The 14,820-nt window shown below is 37.0% G+C and overlaps 1 protein-coding gene across 3 annotated transcripts in view; it reads right to left on the bottom strand.

Annotated features, from left to right (window-relative positions):
* The window catches only part of slc16a4 (solute carrier family 16 member 4), a 37,923-nt gene that overhangs the window by 22,516 nt on the left and 587 nt on the right, over nucleotides 1–14,820 (bottom strand). Inside the window, exons 2-8 of one of the 3 annotated variants that reach the window (XM_005167048.6) lie at nucleotides 14,329–14,453; nucleotides 12,495–12,601; nucleotides 3,982–4,114; nucleotides 3,746–3,878; nucleotides 3,529–3,672; nucleotides 3,294–3,455; nucleotides 286–855 (exon numbers count right to left, since the gene is read on the bottom strand). In XM_005167048.6, coding sequence (XP_005167105.1) covers nucleotides 286–855; nucleotides 3,294–3,455; nucleotides 3,529–3,672; nucleotides 3,746–3,878; nucleotides 3,982–4,114; nucleotides 12,495–12,517 — 1,165 coding nt within the window. In that variant the 5' untranslated portion in view covers nucleotides 12,518–12,601; nucleotides 14,329–14,453. Of the gene's footprint in view, nucleotides 1–285; nucleotides 856–3,293; nucleotides 3,456–3,528; nucleotides 3,673–3,745; nucleotides 3,879–3,981; nucleotides 4,115–12,494; nucleotides 12,602–12,694; nucleotides 14,454–14,820 lie in introns of those variants that run through there. The other 2 variants (XM_073909719.1, NM_001080599.2) reach the window with 2 other exon arrangements.

Raw genomic sequence — 14,820 nt, 5'->3', positions numbered from 1 at the left:
TTATGCTGCCTTTCGTCTTTCCATTTTCCACAGCATAGCTCAGCAGGGCTTACAGCTTATTGATTTCCTCTACTGTTACGCATTACTAGTGTACGCTTGCAGACAGAGGACAACACTAACAAACATGCTGAGTCTGAGTACAGCACGCTCAAAATAGGTTACTTGTTAAATGTAATCACAAATGATTTCCATACTAATGCAAGATGAATTCTGCTAAAAGCACTTAATATTTCAAAGGGATGACGGTGCAAAAACATGACTCTAGGGTTCCATAATAAGACTCACCAGCCACAGAGATGATGAAGGAAGCATCCATGGGGTCGATTCCCAGATTCCGGGCTCTCGCAGACAAGTGAAAATAAGGGATGAAATAGGCCAGCTGACTGAAGACCAGCGACCAGGTGTAGATGCAAAAGAAAGGGTTCTTCAACAGAGAGAAGTCCAGCACTTTTGGGGAGTTTTCAGGCACATTTTCTGTTCTGCCGTTCTCAAGTAATGAATCCACAGGAGAAACCCCATTCATCTCGGGGGAAGTTTTAGTTTGGCTGCTGTCCGTTCCGTTCACTCCGTTCTGGGTGGGTTTTTTGAGATCCAGGTGAGGGAGAGAGTTCTGCTCGTGAACGGGGTTTTTTATTATAAGTGTGTCTTTGTGAATGGGGGGTGAGCTGTCTGATTTGGAAGTGCCATTGGCTACTGGCGTGTTGCCGTTCATATTGTTTTTGAGAGGATCTTTCTCAGTCTTATGAATGGTGGAGTTTGAAATGGGTGAAGCTGGATGTCTAATGTTAATGGGCCGCAGAAGCATCCCAGAAGCCACCAGGTTCAGCATTAGACCACCCAAAATCAGCAGTGCTCCTAAATACAGAACAGAAGTCTGTCAGTGACAATAGTGACATTTTTATTTTATATATTCATGTCATTACTTTGGTATTTTTGTATCTCCCTGGCATTTTTAAATCATGAATTATAATCTCTAAATTGCATTTTCATTATAAAAAAAGTGTAAAAAACTTTTTAAATTAAATGTAAAAATTGATATATAGTGCATTTACGTTTCATTGTCGTTTGGCACAATTTTTGCAAACTTTACACTTATGCAGAGTTCAGACTGCACAATTTTCAAAGTAGTCGTGTTACAGATATTTTTACATTGCATGACTATCTGGGGTAGCATTTCTTCACTGCTGTGTTTACACTGCCGGATGGATCGGCGACGAGGTTTCACATTGCATGACGTTAAAATAGGAAAAATCTCCTACAACTTTGTCTTGGTCCGCAAACTACGTCTCACAACCAAACACATGCGAGAAGTGGCATTGAAACAACATGAGGTCAAGTAGTATATCTTTTGTTATTAACTACATACTGAGAAAGAAGCCTTTAGTGGGGTAGAAAATGTCCTTATTTTGCTCACCTGGATTTTGAAGGGAATAAGCAATTTCTCCTCAACTTATTTTTTTATCTAGCCAGTTGGGATATTGCTCAGATACACGTCAAACAGACACGGGTGCTCCTGCCAAATTTACACTAGTTTGTCCTCTATTTTTTGGGTTCAATTAGACTGAAAAGAAGCACTTTTTACTTCTTCCTCAACCTCCTGCTGGCCTGCAGATACCCATACTACTGAATGCTGGTTTCTCATTGGCTGCAGTTGATCTTTTCAATCAGTACACATTTCACATGCCATGTTTTTTATTCGGCGACAGGTCCAAATATTTAGCATGCCAAATATCTCAGGGGTGTCAGAGACTCATTGGCGATTCCCTCAGATCACGTCTTTGATAGTTCAAGCCTGGTTTATACTTAAAGTCCGGTAGTTTGAGTTGAGCGTGTGTGGCAAATGTGATGTCATCGCTGTGTTTGCGGAGGTTCGCTATCAGTGCATGCGACATGATTTCGACTGGTGGAGTGCATAATTTTTTTTTTAAACTTGAGCGAACAGTTCGCTTGGTGCCGCGTTTGATTTGAGTTGAAAATGAATAATTTTGAAGAGATTTTGTCTGAAACAGGTACGCCTGTTCAGACATCTTTATGATCCGTGATTAATAATTCTTTGCTAGAAACTGCAACAGCAGTGGGAAAGAAATAACTTTTTTGTTAAAAAGTTTTGAAAAAGCTGAGGGATAAGTTTGTTAAAGCTATAAGAGGCCATAGAAGAAACGGAGACCCGGGTACACAACTACAGAATATGTTTTTCCACTAGTCATAGGTTTTACACTGATGTAGATATTACAATTTTGAATTTAAAACAATTTAATAGTTACAAAACTATAATTAAGGAATGAATTATTTCTTTGATAACTAGAAAGGAATATTTGAACCTATTGGTGTACTATATACTGATGCCCTGTTTTTCTAGGCTTTATTGGTGATAATGGTCAGGAATGTTGGACCATTAATGCCTTTTTAGCATAAGAAGACAAACTAGCCAGGCTGTAATGTGTAAATTGTGAAGTGGGCCAAATCTAAATCTAAAAAAAAAATTTTTTTAGTGTGTCCTTTTTTGCTTTTATTCCTGCCATAATAAATTATATTTGTAAAGCAACCCATATTCTGTTGTCTTTAATATTTTAATAAACTTTAACAAGTAAAAAAAAAAAAGCAAATGATGCATCAAAGTTTGATTAAACAAATCTTGAGTGTTTATAAAAATCCTTATAATTATTAAAATAATTTATAAAAATTTGTTTAAAAATATTAAATGATATTAATGATAAGACGTAGTTCCAGAAAATTTTTACTTCTTTGTTTATCTGCCTGACTTTACAGTCAGTTTCTTTAGAATGAATATCTCAAAGAGGTGTGCGCGCAGTCAGCGGAGGTATCCAGTTTCCAGCTTCACACTGTGTGATTGTTACTCGTGTGAACGAGCACCGGTTTGCCTGTGATTTCGGACATTTGTCATCGATTTCTGTTGGCGAGCTAAATCGGGGCTAAAATCATGCAGTCTGATCTTGGCACTAATCAATCTTTTTTTTCAAATATATAATAGAATAAATGTTCATACTAAATTTATTATATTTAAAATGTTTAATACTAGTTTATTAAGAAGTACTTTTGGGGCTGAGCTATGATTCTTAAATTCTTTTAAGGGGTCTTTTAATATATCATCAAAAACCACAAGAAAAAACTAAAGTGTAAAATTGTAAAGTTTTTTTTTTTTTTTACATTTTTATTGTTTTGGTGCTTAAAACATCTATAATACATATTTAACAAAAAACAAACATGATTATTAGATATAATTGTATGCTGATATTCCAAATTTAACAGTAATGTAGCTGAATGCCAATTACCCTGCCAAGCATACTGATCCAAAAGTAGCTGAGTGAATGGAGCGAGGGCAAAGGTCAGACCCATGCCAGAGCGTCCAATGGAATATGCCGTTGCCAGCCTCTTTCGGAAATAGGTCACTATTACAACAGATGTGGCCTGATAAAGAAGAGCAAACCCGAGTCCTGGAAAAATCAAGTTTGTGAATGACTTTTTGCATAATAATCTTAGCATCAACATTTAAAATCAAATACTCACCAACAACTAACCCCATGCTAATGTAAAGGTAGGTCACGCTGGTGGCAAATATGCTGAACAGAAAGCCAGCACTAACAAAAAGCGCCCCCACTATGGAGGTAACCCTATTCCCCAGCTTTGCACAGGCCACTGAAGCCAATGGACCTAAGGGTTACAAACAAAATTGAGGTCACAACCAATCATGCTGATCAAAGATGGCTGTTTATATTGACCATACCTCCGGAAAGCCTGAGGCTGGACATGATGGATCCAATCCAGCTGATGCTCTCGGATGACCCTCCAAATTCATCCTGCAGAGCCACGAAAAAGATCCCAAAGGTCTTCAGTGTACCCATAACCAGCACGTTCACCTGAAAAGACACGGCAGAGTTCAGTTGAGTTTAGATCGATGGAGTTGTATCACAGCAAACAAGCTTTAAATCAAAGTCTATAACCGCAGGACTCACGACATACCAGGAAACAATGCAGAACCACCATCCAACCCCACCCGCCATCTGGTGGCTCCCGATACACAACCTTCTTCTTTTCCTTCTTCATGACCTTGGCTTTTAGCTCAGAGCATGGGGTTTTAGCAGTCTTGCCATCACTGAAACATCACAGCATTCGTTTATCATTAAACAATGTGATCCTGGTGCACAAAACCAGTCATAAGTGTGAGTTTTTTTTAAATTGAGATTTATAGATCATAAATTAATAAGGTTTCTATTAACGTATACTTTATTAAGATATGGCTGAGATGTAACTATTTGAAAACCTGGATGCGTTCCTGAAAAAGAAAATGTAAATACTGAAAAAAAGACCTTTAAATTTGTCTTAATGATGTGCTGTGCAATGCATTGTTTGATATCTTAATGGTTTTTGACATTAAAAAAAAAATCAATAATTTTGACCCATACAAGGTATTTTTGGCTATTGCGATAAAAAATATTAAGAGATTGATGAATAGCCAACCACAACCATCCAAAATCAAAACGTTTCATTTATTGATTTATTTTTTGGATATTTGTTTAGTTTTGATGCCCATTATTTTGAATAGAAGAAAGTCACAGAAAAAAAAAAAAAAAACAAATCACAGAATTCAAGAAAAATATAAATAAGACACATAAGATAAATGGTAACTAAAATCATCACATAACAGCAACAATTTAAATGTTATTTTAGCATTAAAAACAAAATCTATGAGAAAGTTTTGTTTTTTTTACTAAACTTCTTGGCAGGTTTGGGAAGACTTAATTGAATTCTAGTGTGCTTGCTACTTTAGTATGATTTGCTACTGATGATCATGTCAGATTTTGATACTGATATGAAGTATGTCACTTAAATGTGTTTTTGAGATTTTACTATTTCTTCACATAGAGACAGTACTTGGTCTTGGTATGCCTGATATATCTGGCCGGAGGTATTGCAAATATGGATGTTGAGTGATTGGAGTTTCCTTGAAAGGGGCCATTTTGATAAATATAGTACTCTTTACCTTCTGAAACCATCCCATCTCAGTGAAGAAATAACTATTTTAACATTTGGCAAATTAGTAGCCTTCAAATAAATCTTCAATTTCGTATGTCAAAATAAACCTACTTCCCTGAATGACAAATAGGATTCATTAATTCAATAGACAATGATCTGTTTAAATTAACACCAACAGGGTAAAAAAAATACATAGTTGTTTTGATCTGGTGCTGATCTGTTAAACATTTTCTCTTCCAGGAGGCAATGTACTGTGATGTAATCTGTACTGTTATTTTGTTTAGAGTGGTTAAAAATTGAGTAAACATCAGGATGCTACTGGTTTAAACTGGTTATGAGTATGACGTGAAGTGTTCTCAATCATGCCCCGAGTCCTCTTTATATACAGCTGATACAGCGGAATGTATGTCTAGCACAGTGATTAAAATGATAGACCGAAAGAACGGTCAAAGGCTAACGGGTTTGTTCAAACAAACACCTGGCATGAAGTTAACCAAACGCTGGGCCCCTGTGCAGAGCGGTGGATCGTCTGAAATATTTCACAGAGATAAACACTTGCACAACTATAAATACTGAGCAATCAAATACAGCACCTCAGGTGCATGCAGCTCAAGCAAAAATCTGATGACATTTGCTGATTTACTGAATTGCTAAAAGAGAATTTACCCTGATTTGAGTGAACCCACAACGTGAAAAAATGACTTTAACAACATAAATAACATTAAGATGCAGTAAATTTTCAAAATTCCCTGCATGACATTTCACTTTAAAGTTTTTGTTTTTGACATAACTAGCTTTCTTTTTTCTTTATCAGCTCTGTGGTAAATTGTTATTTCACATCTAATTTTGAGGTGGCTCGGTGGCTCAGTGGTTAGCACTGCCGTGTCACAGCAAGAAGGTTGCTGGTTTGAGTCCCAGTTGGGCCAGTTGGTATTTCTGTGTGGCGTTGACAAGTTCTTCCTGTGTTGGCGTGGGTTTCCTCCGGGTGCTCTGGTTTCTCCCACAGTCCAAAAACATGCATCAGAGGTAAATTGGTTAAACAAAATTGGCCTTAATGTATGAGTGAATGTGAGAGTGTAGGGGTGTTTCTCAGTACTGGGTTGCTGCTTGAAGAGCATCTGCTGTGTACAACATATGTTGGAATAGTTGGCAGTTCATTTCACTGTGGCGACCCCTGATAAATAAGGGACTAAGCAGAACAAAAATAAAATGGTGAAATCTAATTTTGATAAATAATGTTAATTACATTACTTTAGTGTCGTGTGTACACCGTGTTTAGAAGTTTTGTTGATGACACTGAGCAACTTGGATGTAGTAATATGTTTCACTGCTTGTGTAAATGTAGTTTGTGATGAGCTATCAATTAACAATTCTTACAAAATAAACATTGTAAATTGCTTGCACACTAACAGTTTTAGTTTTTGACTACAAAAAATCTCTGATTTAAATTTAACAGCAAGCAGATTAGAAAGGTTTACTAAGCAGCTTTGGTGTTTCTGTCCTTAGTTTAAAGCAGGGATGCCCAAACTATTTCGTATGAAGGGCCAAAAACTAGATATCATTGAGAGCTGTTGGCCGAAGATACACATACCAAACTAAACTACAAAGCATAATCACATTTATAACAGTGGGGTTCAATGCTGAATACACTAGTTAAGCAGAAAATGCCTTTGCCTTGATTCACTCACCAAAGTCTCTGCATTATCCTCTACCTGTCGTATGTACATTTGAAACAAAATCAAATTAATTTACACCATTTAAATGGAATTATTTAATTTCAGATAGTGTTTTTTAGCTTAAAAATAAAACAAACAAATTAAAGTTTAATTAAATTTGAAATTACAATCTCTAAACCATTCTCAGATGGGATAGCGAGCCAAATCAAAGGTTACCAAAGGCTAACTTTGGCCCACAGGCTCTAGTTTGGGCATCTCTGGTTTAAAGGAACAATTAACTACTTTGGAAATAAGCTCATTTTACAAGTCACATAGAGTCAAACAGTTTATTTTTACCATTTTTTAATTCATTCAGGTCTTCGGGTTTGGTGGGAACACATTTAGCTTAGCTTAGCATAAACCATTGAATCTGGATTAGACCATTAGCATCTCACTTATGACTGAAGCATGTGCAGGAGATCAGCTGAATGGATGGCAAAACTTTACTGTTTAACTCTAGGTGACTTGTAAAGCGAGCCTATTTTTTAAAATAGTGGAGTGTTTCTTTAAGTGAGTAGATGTTTTAAAGTTCTAACTTAACAGTTTCAATCTTTGTCCACACAGCAGGCTCTAATTTACATTAATTGAGCAGCAGATTTATTTTGCTGAAAAGACCTTAGAATTCCTATCATGTGATAAAACATATATAGAGAAATTTACAGGCACAATGTTCAGTAAATCATTGTGAAAGTTATCATAGCGGGGACCCCATACATATCACTGAGAGCCATTATCAGCTGTCAGGGGCCCTGGTGCTGTGGCAGAGGCTAGATGGCTACTGGGGCTGACTGCTCTTTAGTTGTTATCTGGGGAAATAATGTGAGCGAGTTTATATCCAGCAATTACTAGTTCTTCCATATTCTGGATTCTGAAGGGATGGATAATGTGTCTGGTAAAAGAAAGGCTGCGTGCCTGGTGTAATATGTTGTCCTGGCTGTTTTCCAAGAGATCATCCTTGATTGTTGAGTCTTGAAGCTGTTCAAGATATGTAACAGTCTATCTGTGGTGAGCTCTGTCTGCAAGGTACAGCAGACACAGTGTGTCCGTGAGCAGTGGTTGTTGTGACTGCTTGGTGTTATCGTTGGCCTTGTGGGAAGTGTCAACCTCATGGCTATGTTGCTGACATGATATGCTAAAGGGCATGCTCTTTAGCCTCCTTGTTATAGCAACCGACTCCCATGCGGAGAGTCGCTGGTTCGATCCCAGCTCCGAGCATGTTGGGTAGCGGCGGGGTTACATTGGTGCCGTGACCCGGATGGGAGTGAGGTTTAGGGGGTTGAGTGTAGCAGATGCTAGCTAGTGAAGTGCTGTGCAGGTAAACCTTAATCCTCTGAGCTATAAAGGTGCTCTAGCGACAGATGCTAGTGGCCATAGTCTTTAGCCCCTTTGTTAGAGCAACCGACTCCCATGCAAAGAGCCGCTGGTTCGATCCCAGCTCAGAGCGGGGTTACATACATATATGCTGCTAAAGAAAATACATCAGTTACGGTCAAAGAGGATAAAGACTAAAGAAAGGGATATATGGGTCAAATATTAAGACATTAAACAATTACTTGCAGCAATATATGGACTATTTGCATACTTCAGGCCATCCTGAGTATTTTATAAGCACAAAGTATATTTGTAATGCAATGGGTCACACTTTACAATAAGGTTCATTAGTTAATGTTACTTAATGCATTTACTAACATGAACAAACAATGAACAATACATTTACTACAGTATTTATTCATGTTAATAAACGTTAGTTAATGAAAATACAGTTGTTCATTGTTAGTTCATGTTAACTCGTGGTGAATTAACTAATGTTAACAAGCAAGGACTTGAATGTTAATAATGCATTAGTAAATGTTCAACTATGATTAATAAATGCTGTACAAGTGTTGTTCATGATTAGTTCATGTTATTAAATGCATTAACTAATAAACCTATTGTAAAGTGTTACCATGCAATGCTAATCGACCTAGCCATTATAACTGTATGAAATAGTATGGTTTATTTCTCACTTTTTAATATTAAACCATGTCTGCTCACAACAAAATTTTTTATTTTTAATGCGTGATCTATCGCACACGTACTATTGTAATAATGCATTGCACAGAATGGTTTTGTTGTTAAAATTACAATGTTTTTTTTTTTAGTGTGCGGAGTATTTTTACCTGTATATTGCAAAATATAAGATATCGCCCATCCCTAACACACATCTAATGGATGATGGAGGGAGGAGTAAATACTGTCCTTTAGCACCAGTGTTGTTTTGGGTGAAGGGAGCCTGATGTAAATAGTTGCTTTACAGTAGGCATAGTTCACTCATTGTAACTCATGCATTAATTTTTCTCCAAAAAATTTCTTTCTTTTGTAGAATACTAAAAGTAAACTTTAATGGAAACATCAATGTTCCCAAATAGTGCTAGAGAATGTGGACTTAAGGCTGATTTATACTTCTGCGTCAAACGCCGGCGTATGCTATGCACGTCGTAACAACGCGTAGCGCAAGCTCTGCGATTGGTCGGCTTGGTAGCGCTGACGAGTCTGGGCGGGACAGAGAGCCGCGCGAATGGCGCGAGGGATTGTTTACAAGTGTGGAGTCCCGTGAAGGAGCTCCGGATGGAAAGTTTCGTTCTGTGTTTACCTCATGGTTAAAGTTGTTGCACGTCCGCCAGTTCCTGCCTCAAAATGAGCGAGTTTGAGTCACTTGTACTTCCAGGAAGTGTTCAGGAAAAGCAAAACAGAAGCGAAGAAACTCGACACAGAGGAACATTTACACCTCACTGCCAACTAGCGTTTCGGAAGTGTTAATGCAGACCAACAGAGACAGCGCGCAGAAGTATAAATGCACAGCTGTGCGCGTTGCCTGCGCCATGAGTTACGCCGGTCACTTGACGCAGAAGTATAAACCAGGCTTTAAAGGGCGTACTCAAACTGTACAGTTGCCTTAAAACGTGGTGAAGCGTGATTGTCCCGCTTCCCCTCCCCTCTCCCCCGAACTCACACTGCATTTTGCCTTCCGAGCCAGAGCATGCTTACGTCATCAATTATGGGACTGTTCAGTTTAACAGAAGAGAAACGCTCTCGCTGGGCACAGTGGACATTGCTATATTTATATCGTGTTGTATTATTTTTGGTCGTTTGAGATGCAGTGACACTCAAATATTTTCCAAAAAAGATCCATTGCTTTTGACGCTCATAAAAGTTCATGAAAATCCTTGTGCTGCAAGTATGAGGAGGTTTGCTGAAGGTGCAGCTGTTGTGCAGCGAGGGGTTTCATCTTTAATAAACTATGACAGTTATGTTTATTGAACAGTAGGAATCATTTTAAAAATCCATATGAAACAGTCCCTTAAATGTGACTTCAAGTCTTTAGTTTCGAGTTTTGTAGTGCCCTCACACTATAAGCATACCTCACCAAAGCCCAACCGAACTGCGCTATGGCACACCTCTTCCAACCAGGCCAGGGGCGGCCAACTGAACTATGCCTGGGCCTGATTCAGAGCACTCACACTTGTCAAACAAACCAGGAAACAGGCACAGTTTTGATAGCCTAGTGTGAGTGCACCCCAAGTTCCAGAAAGCACTATAAAAGCAACATAGAAGTACTTTTAATGACTTGTGCACTGTATTGCAAGTAGAATTTGCTCCATATCATAATTTCACTCTATGAAAAAGAGCAAACTCAATATTCTGTTCTAAACATCTCCTTTTGTGTTCCACAGAACATATATGAGATATGAGTTTTGAGTTTTAAATAACAACAAAACTTTATTTTTTGAATGAACTCTCCCTTATTCCATAAAGCCAGAAACACAACCATGTCAGAGAGAAAAAATATGTGGTTTGTAAAGCTCTAGTACGTAAAGCTCATGAGTTCAAGTGTTTGGCTGTTCCTTCAAGAGAAGACAGACAAGTGGAGAGGCCAAAGCATGCAGAAACTGCTTAGAGGATTATAGAGCAATGAATTGGGCCAGTGTGTTGTAAGTGAAAACATTTCCTTCCATGTGCTAACCGCGGGCAGCCCGGAGTGTGTCTATACATGTGTGTGTTAAATTGCATGGATGTAGGCAAGATCACGTGTGAATGCTTAAGTTTAAGTGCATAATGGAGAAATGTTACAGTCCTTGCTCCTACTTTCACTTAAAATTGCCAAGTGGAATTTTGGTAACTGCCTTAAAGGTATATAGTTTACCCAAAAATGTTCAAAATTAGTTGAAGCTGTTTTTTTGTTTGTTTGGTGAGATCGCTGACATTCATGGTAAGAAAGATAAATCCTATGGAAGCCAATTGTTACAGCTTTTAAACATTCTTCAGATGTTTTTCTTTTGTGCTCAACAGAAAAAAAAAACTCAAATTGGTTTAGAGCAAGTCTAGGGTGAGTAAATTATGACAGAATGTTCATTTTTAGGTGAACTATACCTTAAAGCAGAAAACAAGTGAGCAGAAAGACGCTGCTGTTGTTAACCAAAAGGGAAATACAAGATAGCAAATGTTTTTTGAATATAGGCAATTTAAGCAATAAAACCAACAAACAGCACCAAACTGTTATAGGCCCCCTATTATTTGACTTTATTCTTCAATGCAGAAGTCTGCTTGTTTTTGTGACTGTTTTAAAACTTCCGATTCAGTCGCCTATGGGAGAAATGACTAGTAATAATAAATTGCAGAAAACAGTACTTGCTCTACAAACAAGTGTTTGCATGATTATACAGCCAAAGCAAATTAATATAATAAGAAAATATCAGTTTGCAACATCAAGCAGCATTGCGAGCTGTTTTTAATGTCTAAAAATGAATGGAAGTGAATGAGACCAGAAGTCTTGAGCCAAAAAGATTCAAATGGCTGCGCCCACTCGTACGCAAAGAATAAGGTGAATAGGCTTATCATAAGAATTCGGGATAAGAAAAAAAATCATACATTATGTAGTCACTCATTTGGTTAATAATGAACAACTAGATGAGAGTGTTACAGTTTAATTACACAGATGATTACAATTGTTTAACTATTATAGTCATCACACACACACAAACAAAAAACATGTAATGTTTTATCAAATGATTAATATTTGATTAAATTACAAGTATATTTGATATGTAATTTTTTGTAATTTTGTAAAAATTAGTCAATTATTTATTCAATGGACCCTTTTTACAAGCCTGTTATGACATGTTTAACGGTCATCATAATCTTAAATCCTTGAAAGTGTTTAATATATTTTTTTAAACATATAAACATTTATATGCATTTATGTGTGTATTATTTAATCTTTGCTTCAAATTACAAAAAAAAAAAATGAATTACCACTTGTACGAGGTGTTTCTGATGAAGCGTCTATGGGACAGAACAGTAAATTGAACATTATTCTCTATGTTGGCTGCTGTCATCAGTCCCACCAATTATTTTTTTTTCTTTTCTAAACATCTTCATAACATTATTGTGGAGCTTTTCTTTTATTACTTCAGCAAATAAAGTTGTAAAAAAACATTTAATGTATTCTACTAAAGTTTTTCCCAACTAGGATGACTTCCCACCTGGAAATGTGAAAAGGGTCTATAAGCAAACACCATCTTTTAAGCAAGAGCATATTCAATGTTGATTATTAAAAGACAATCATTGGTTATTGTCTACCAGAACATCCTTTTTTGTGTGTAAGATTTAGGATTATGGTTAGGGTTATCATAAGATGCATGTAGTTATGTATAATTTACTGTTATTAATAAGTGCATGCATTGTCTAACCATCTCACCTTTTTAAAAAATATTAAATAAAAGGACTCTGGATTTGCAGACTCACCTGTGCTGTTCTTTCGGCAGCATGGTTGTTGCAGAGGAAAATGAAGGACCTTATTTACTCTCTTTCATCTTCTGTACTGGAACTTGTGGAACTCGCTTATGATGAACCTGTTACACAAACTTCATTATAAATGTGGTCTTGGATCCTCCCCTCACAATGATTTTTAATCTCTGTACAATCAGTGTGTGTCCTTCAAATACCTCAATGAAAACTGTTAGGCTTGCAGGCACAGTTAGTCTTATATTCATTGGTAGAGATGTCTGACTGGAAGTCGCAGTCAGATATCAGCCTTTATACCCAAGGTGAAGCTAGTCATAAATAACCACAGCACTGCTTTTTTCACTTATAGTTTGAACATTTGTTGTATTGGCATACCTGTGTGGAACTTTACACCCCCGTGAATAAGACTTTCTTTACTTACATTGCATTTGTACAGGGATTTAACACTTTTAAGGGATTTTTTACCCAAAAATACACATTTTCAGTAATATTTTCATTCATGGGCCATCTAATATGTAGAAGACTCATTTTTCTTTAGTTGAACACTACAGAAAGAAGATTTTTAGCTCAAAGTTGGGACCCTGCTGATGCATAAAATGCAAGTCAACTGCTACTAACATTGCAAAAACACACAAAGGGAAAACAAAATTGATCCCCTTGCCTCCTGACGACTCATTGAGGTCTTCTGAAGCAAAATGACCTTTAATCCACAGCCTCAGCTAACAGACCCGAGTACATTCACTACAGTCTGGAGAACAAACTGTTGCATAATGATGACGTATATAAACCATAGGAATTAGGAAATCTGTAAAAATTCAATATTGCCTATTTCACTCACACGTGTACATAATTGTGCCTTTTATATTTAGTGTAATTACTCAAAACATACAGTATTACTTCAAGTGTTAGTTTGCAGTTGTGTATACATCATTATGTGCTCAAGACTGTGTGCTGAGGCTCTGAATAAAAGGTAATGCAATCAATGTTTTGTCAGTACCTTACAATTCCATACACTTTTGTATTTTTTAAATACTTATACCTTTGGGGTACAAATGTGTACCTTTTGAAAAGATGCCCCAGAGACTACACAATTATTTATTTTGTTTTGACTGTTTTAAACTAATAAAGCGCTAATAGCCCGTTGGCATTTTATGAGTCAACAAGTACCCCAGTTTCAGCTAAAAATTGTCCATGATGTCTTGGACAAACTGATGATAGACTAACAAGAAATGTAGCCTATACATTCTGTGTGATCAATCCCTTTAATCAGTCATATTAGCTCAATTCTTGTGAGAACTGCATTTTAAATCATCAAATTTAAATGATGACTAAGCAAATACAGCCTTGTTATTGTGACATTATACAGTGAAAGGAAATCTTTTGACCTTTTCATTGATTCACTGTAATGTTTTCTGAGCACACATTCACAGAAATTCATTTCCACACACCAGTTTCTTCAAATCATTTAGATTGTACCAAACAACAGTCTAACATAGCATGTCTTAACTGAGAAAGTGTCTTCATTTGTAAATGATTACTCTCTTACCATACATTAGCCACTGTCTGTCACAAATAAAAGACTCCATTACTCTAAAAACTTTTATCTGCACCGGCGTTTGTGTGGGTTTGCGGTGTTGAAATTGGGAACGCACCGTTCAGGACATCCCACAACGTGCTCTTTCCTCCCCATCCTCAACTCAACCAACCTAAACACGCGACAATTAGCCGTGCGGTTGTGTCGTTAAACGTCTAAAACTCAGGCTTAGTTCGTAATCCAATATCACGACACAAAAAAGTGGGGAAAATTACTAGGGTGCTGCACTTATGCACTTACCCAAACGCCAGAGCCGATGCTGTCGCGCGCTGTCAGCCCAGCAGCCGCATAGCGCTCGTGTGTGGATCTCGCGACCCCAGCGGCGTTCATGTGAATGCGCGCTACTGGAATGCAGCACTTTACACCTATCAATAACAGTCGACAGAAAAACACCGTCAATTAAAGCTCTTGTATTACCTGATTCGTGTTTTGAAGTGTAACCGGTTTTATTTTTCTGTTAAGTTCTGTTTGGGTGAAACATAAAGAAAACTTTAATCGTATTTAAAAGCTTCCATCTAGCCTACACGTTGTTGCATGTCATTGAATTAAACTAAACTATTAAAAAGCATTACAAACAACACACTTTTCAAGCTTACTGTGATTCAGCTATTAAACTAGTTTTAAAAGTAAACACATCTGACAGGCTAGTAAATAAGCAGAATACAAATTTAATTCACACAAAAGTTTCAAAGAACTGTTATCTTGAGAAAGCAGTGATTAATCGATATATTT

The sequence above is a fragment of the Danio rerio genome, chromosome 8, assembly GCF_049306965.1.
Source record: "Danio rerio strain Tuebingen ecotype United States chromosome 8, GRCz12tu, whole genome shotgun sequence".
Classification (NCBI taxonomy): Eukaryota; Metazoa; Chordata; class Actinopteri; order Cypriniformes; family Danionidae; genus Danio; species Danio rerio.
This window is presented reverse-complemented; position numbering and strand designations above follow the sequence as displayed.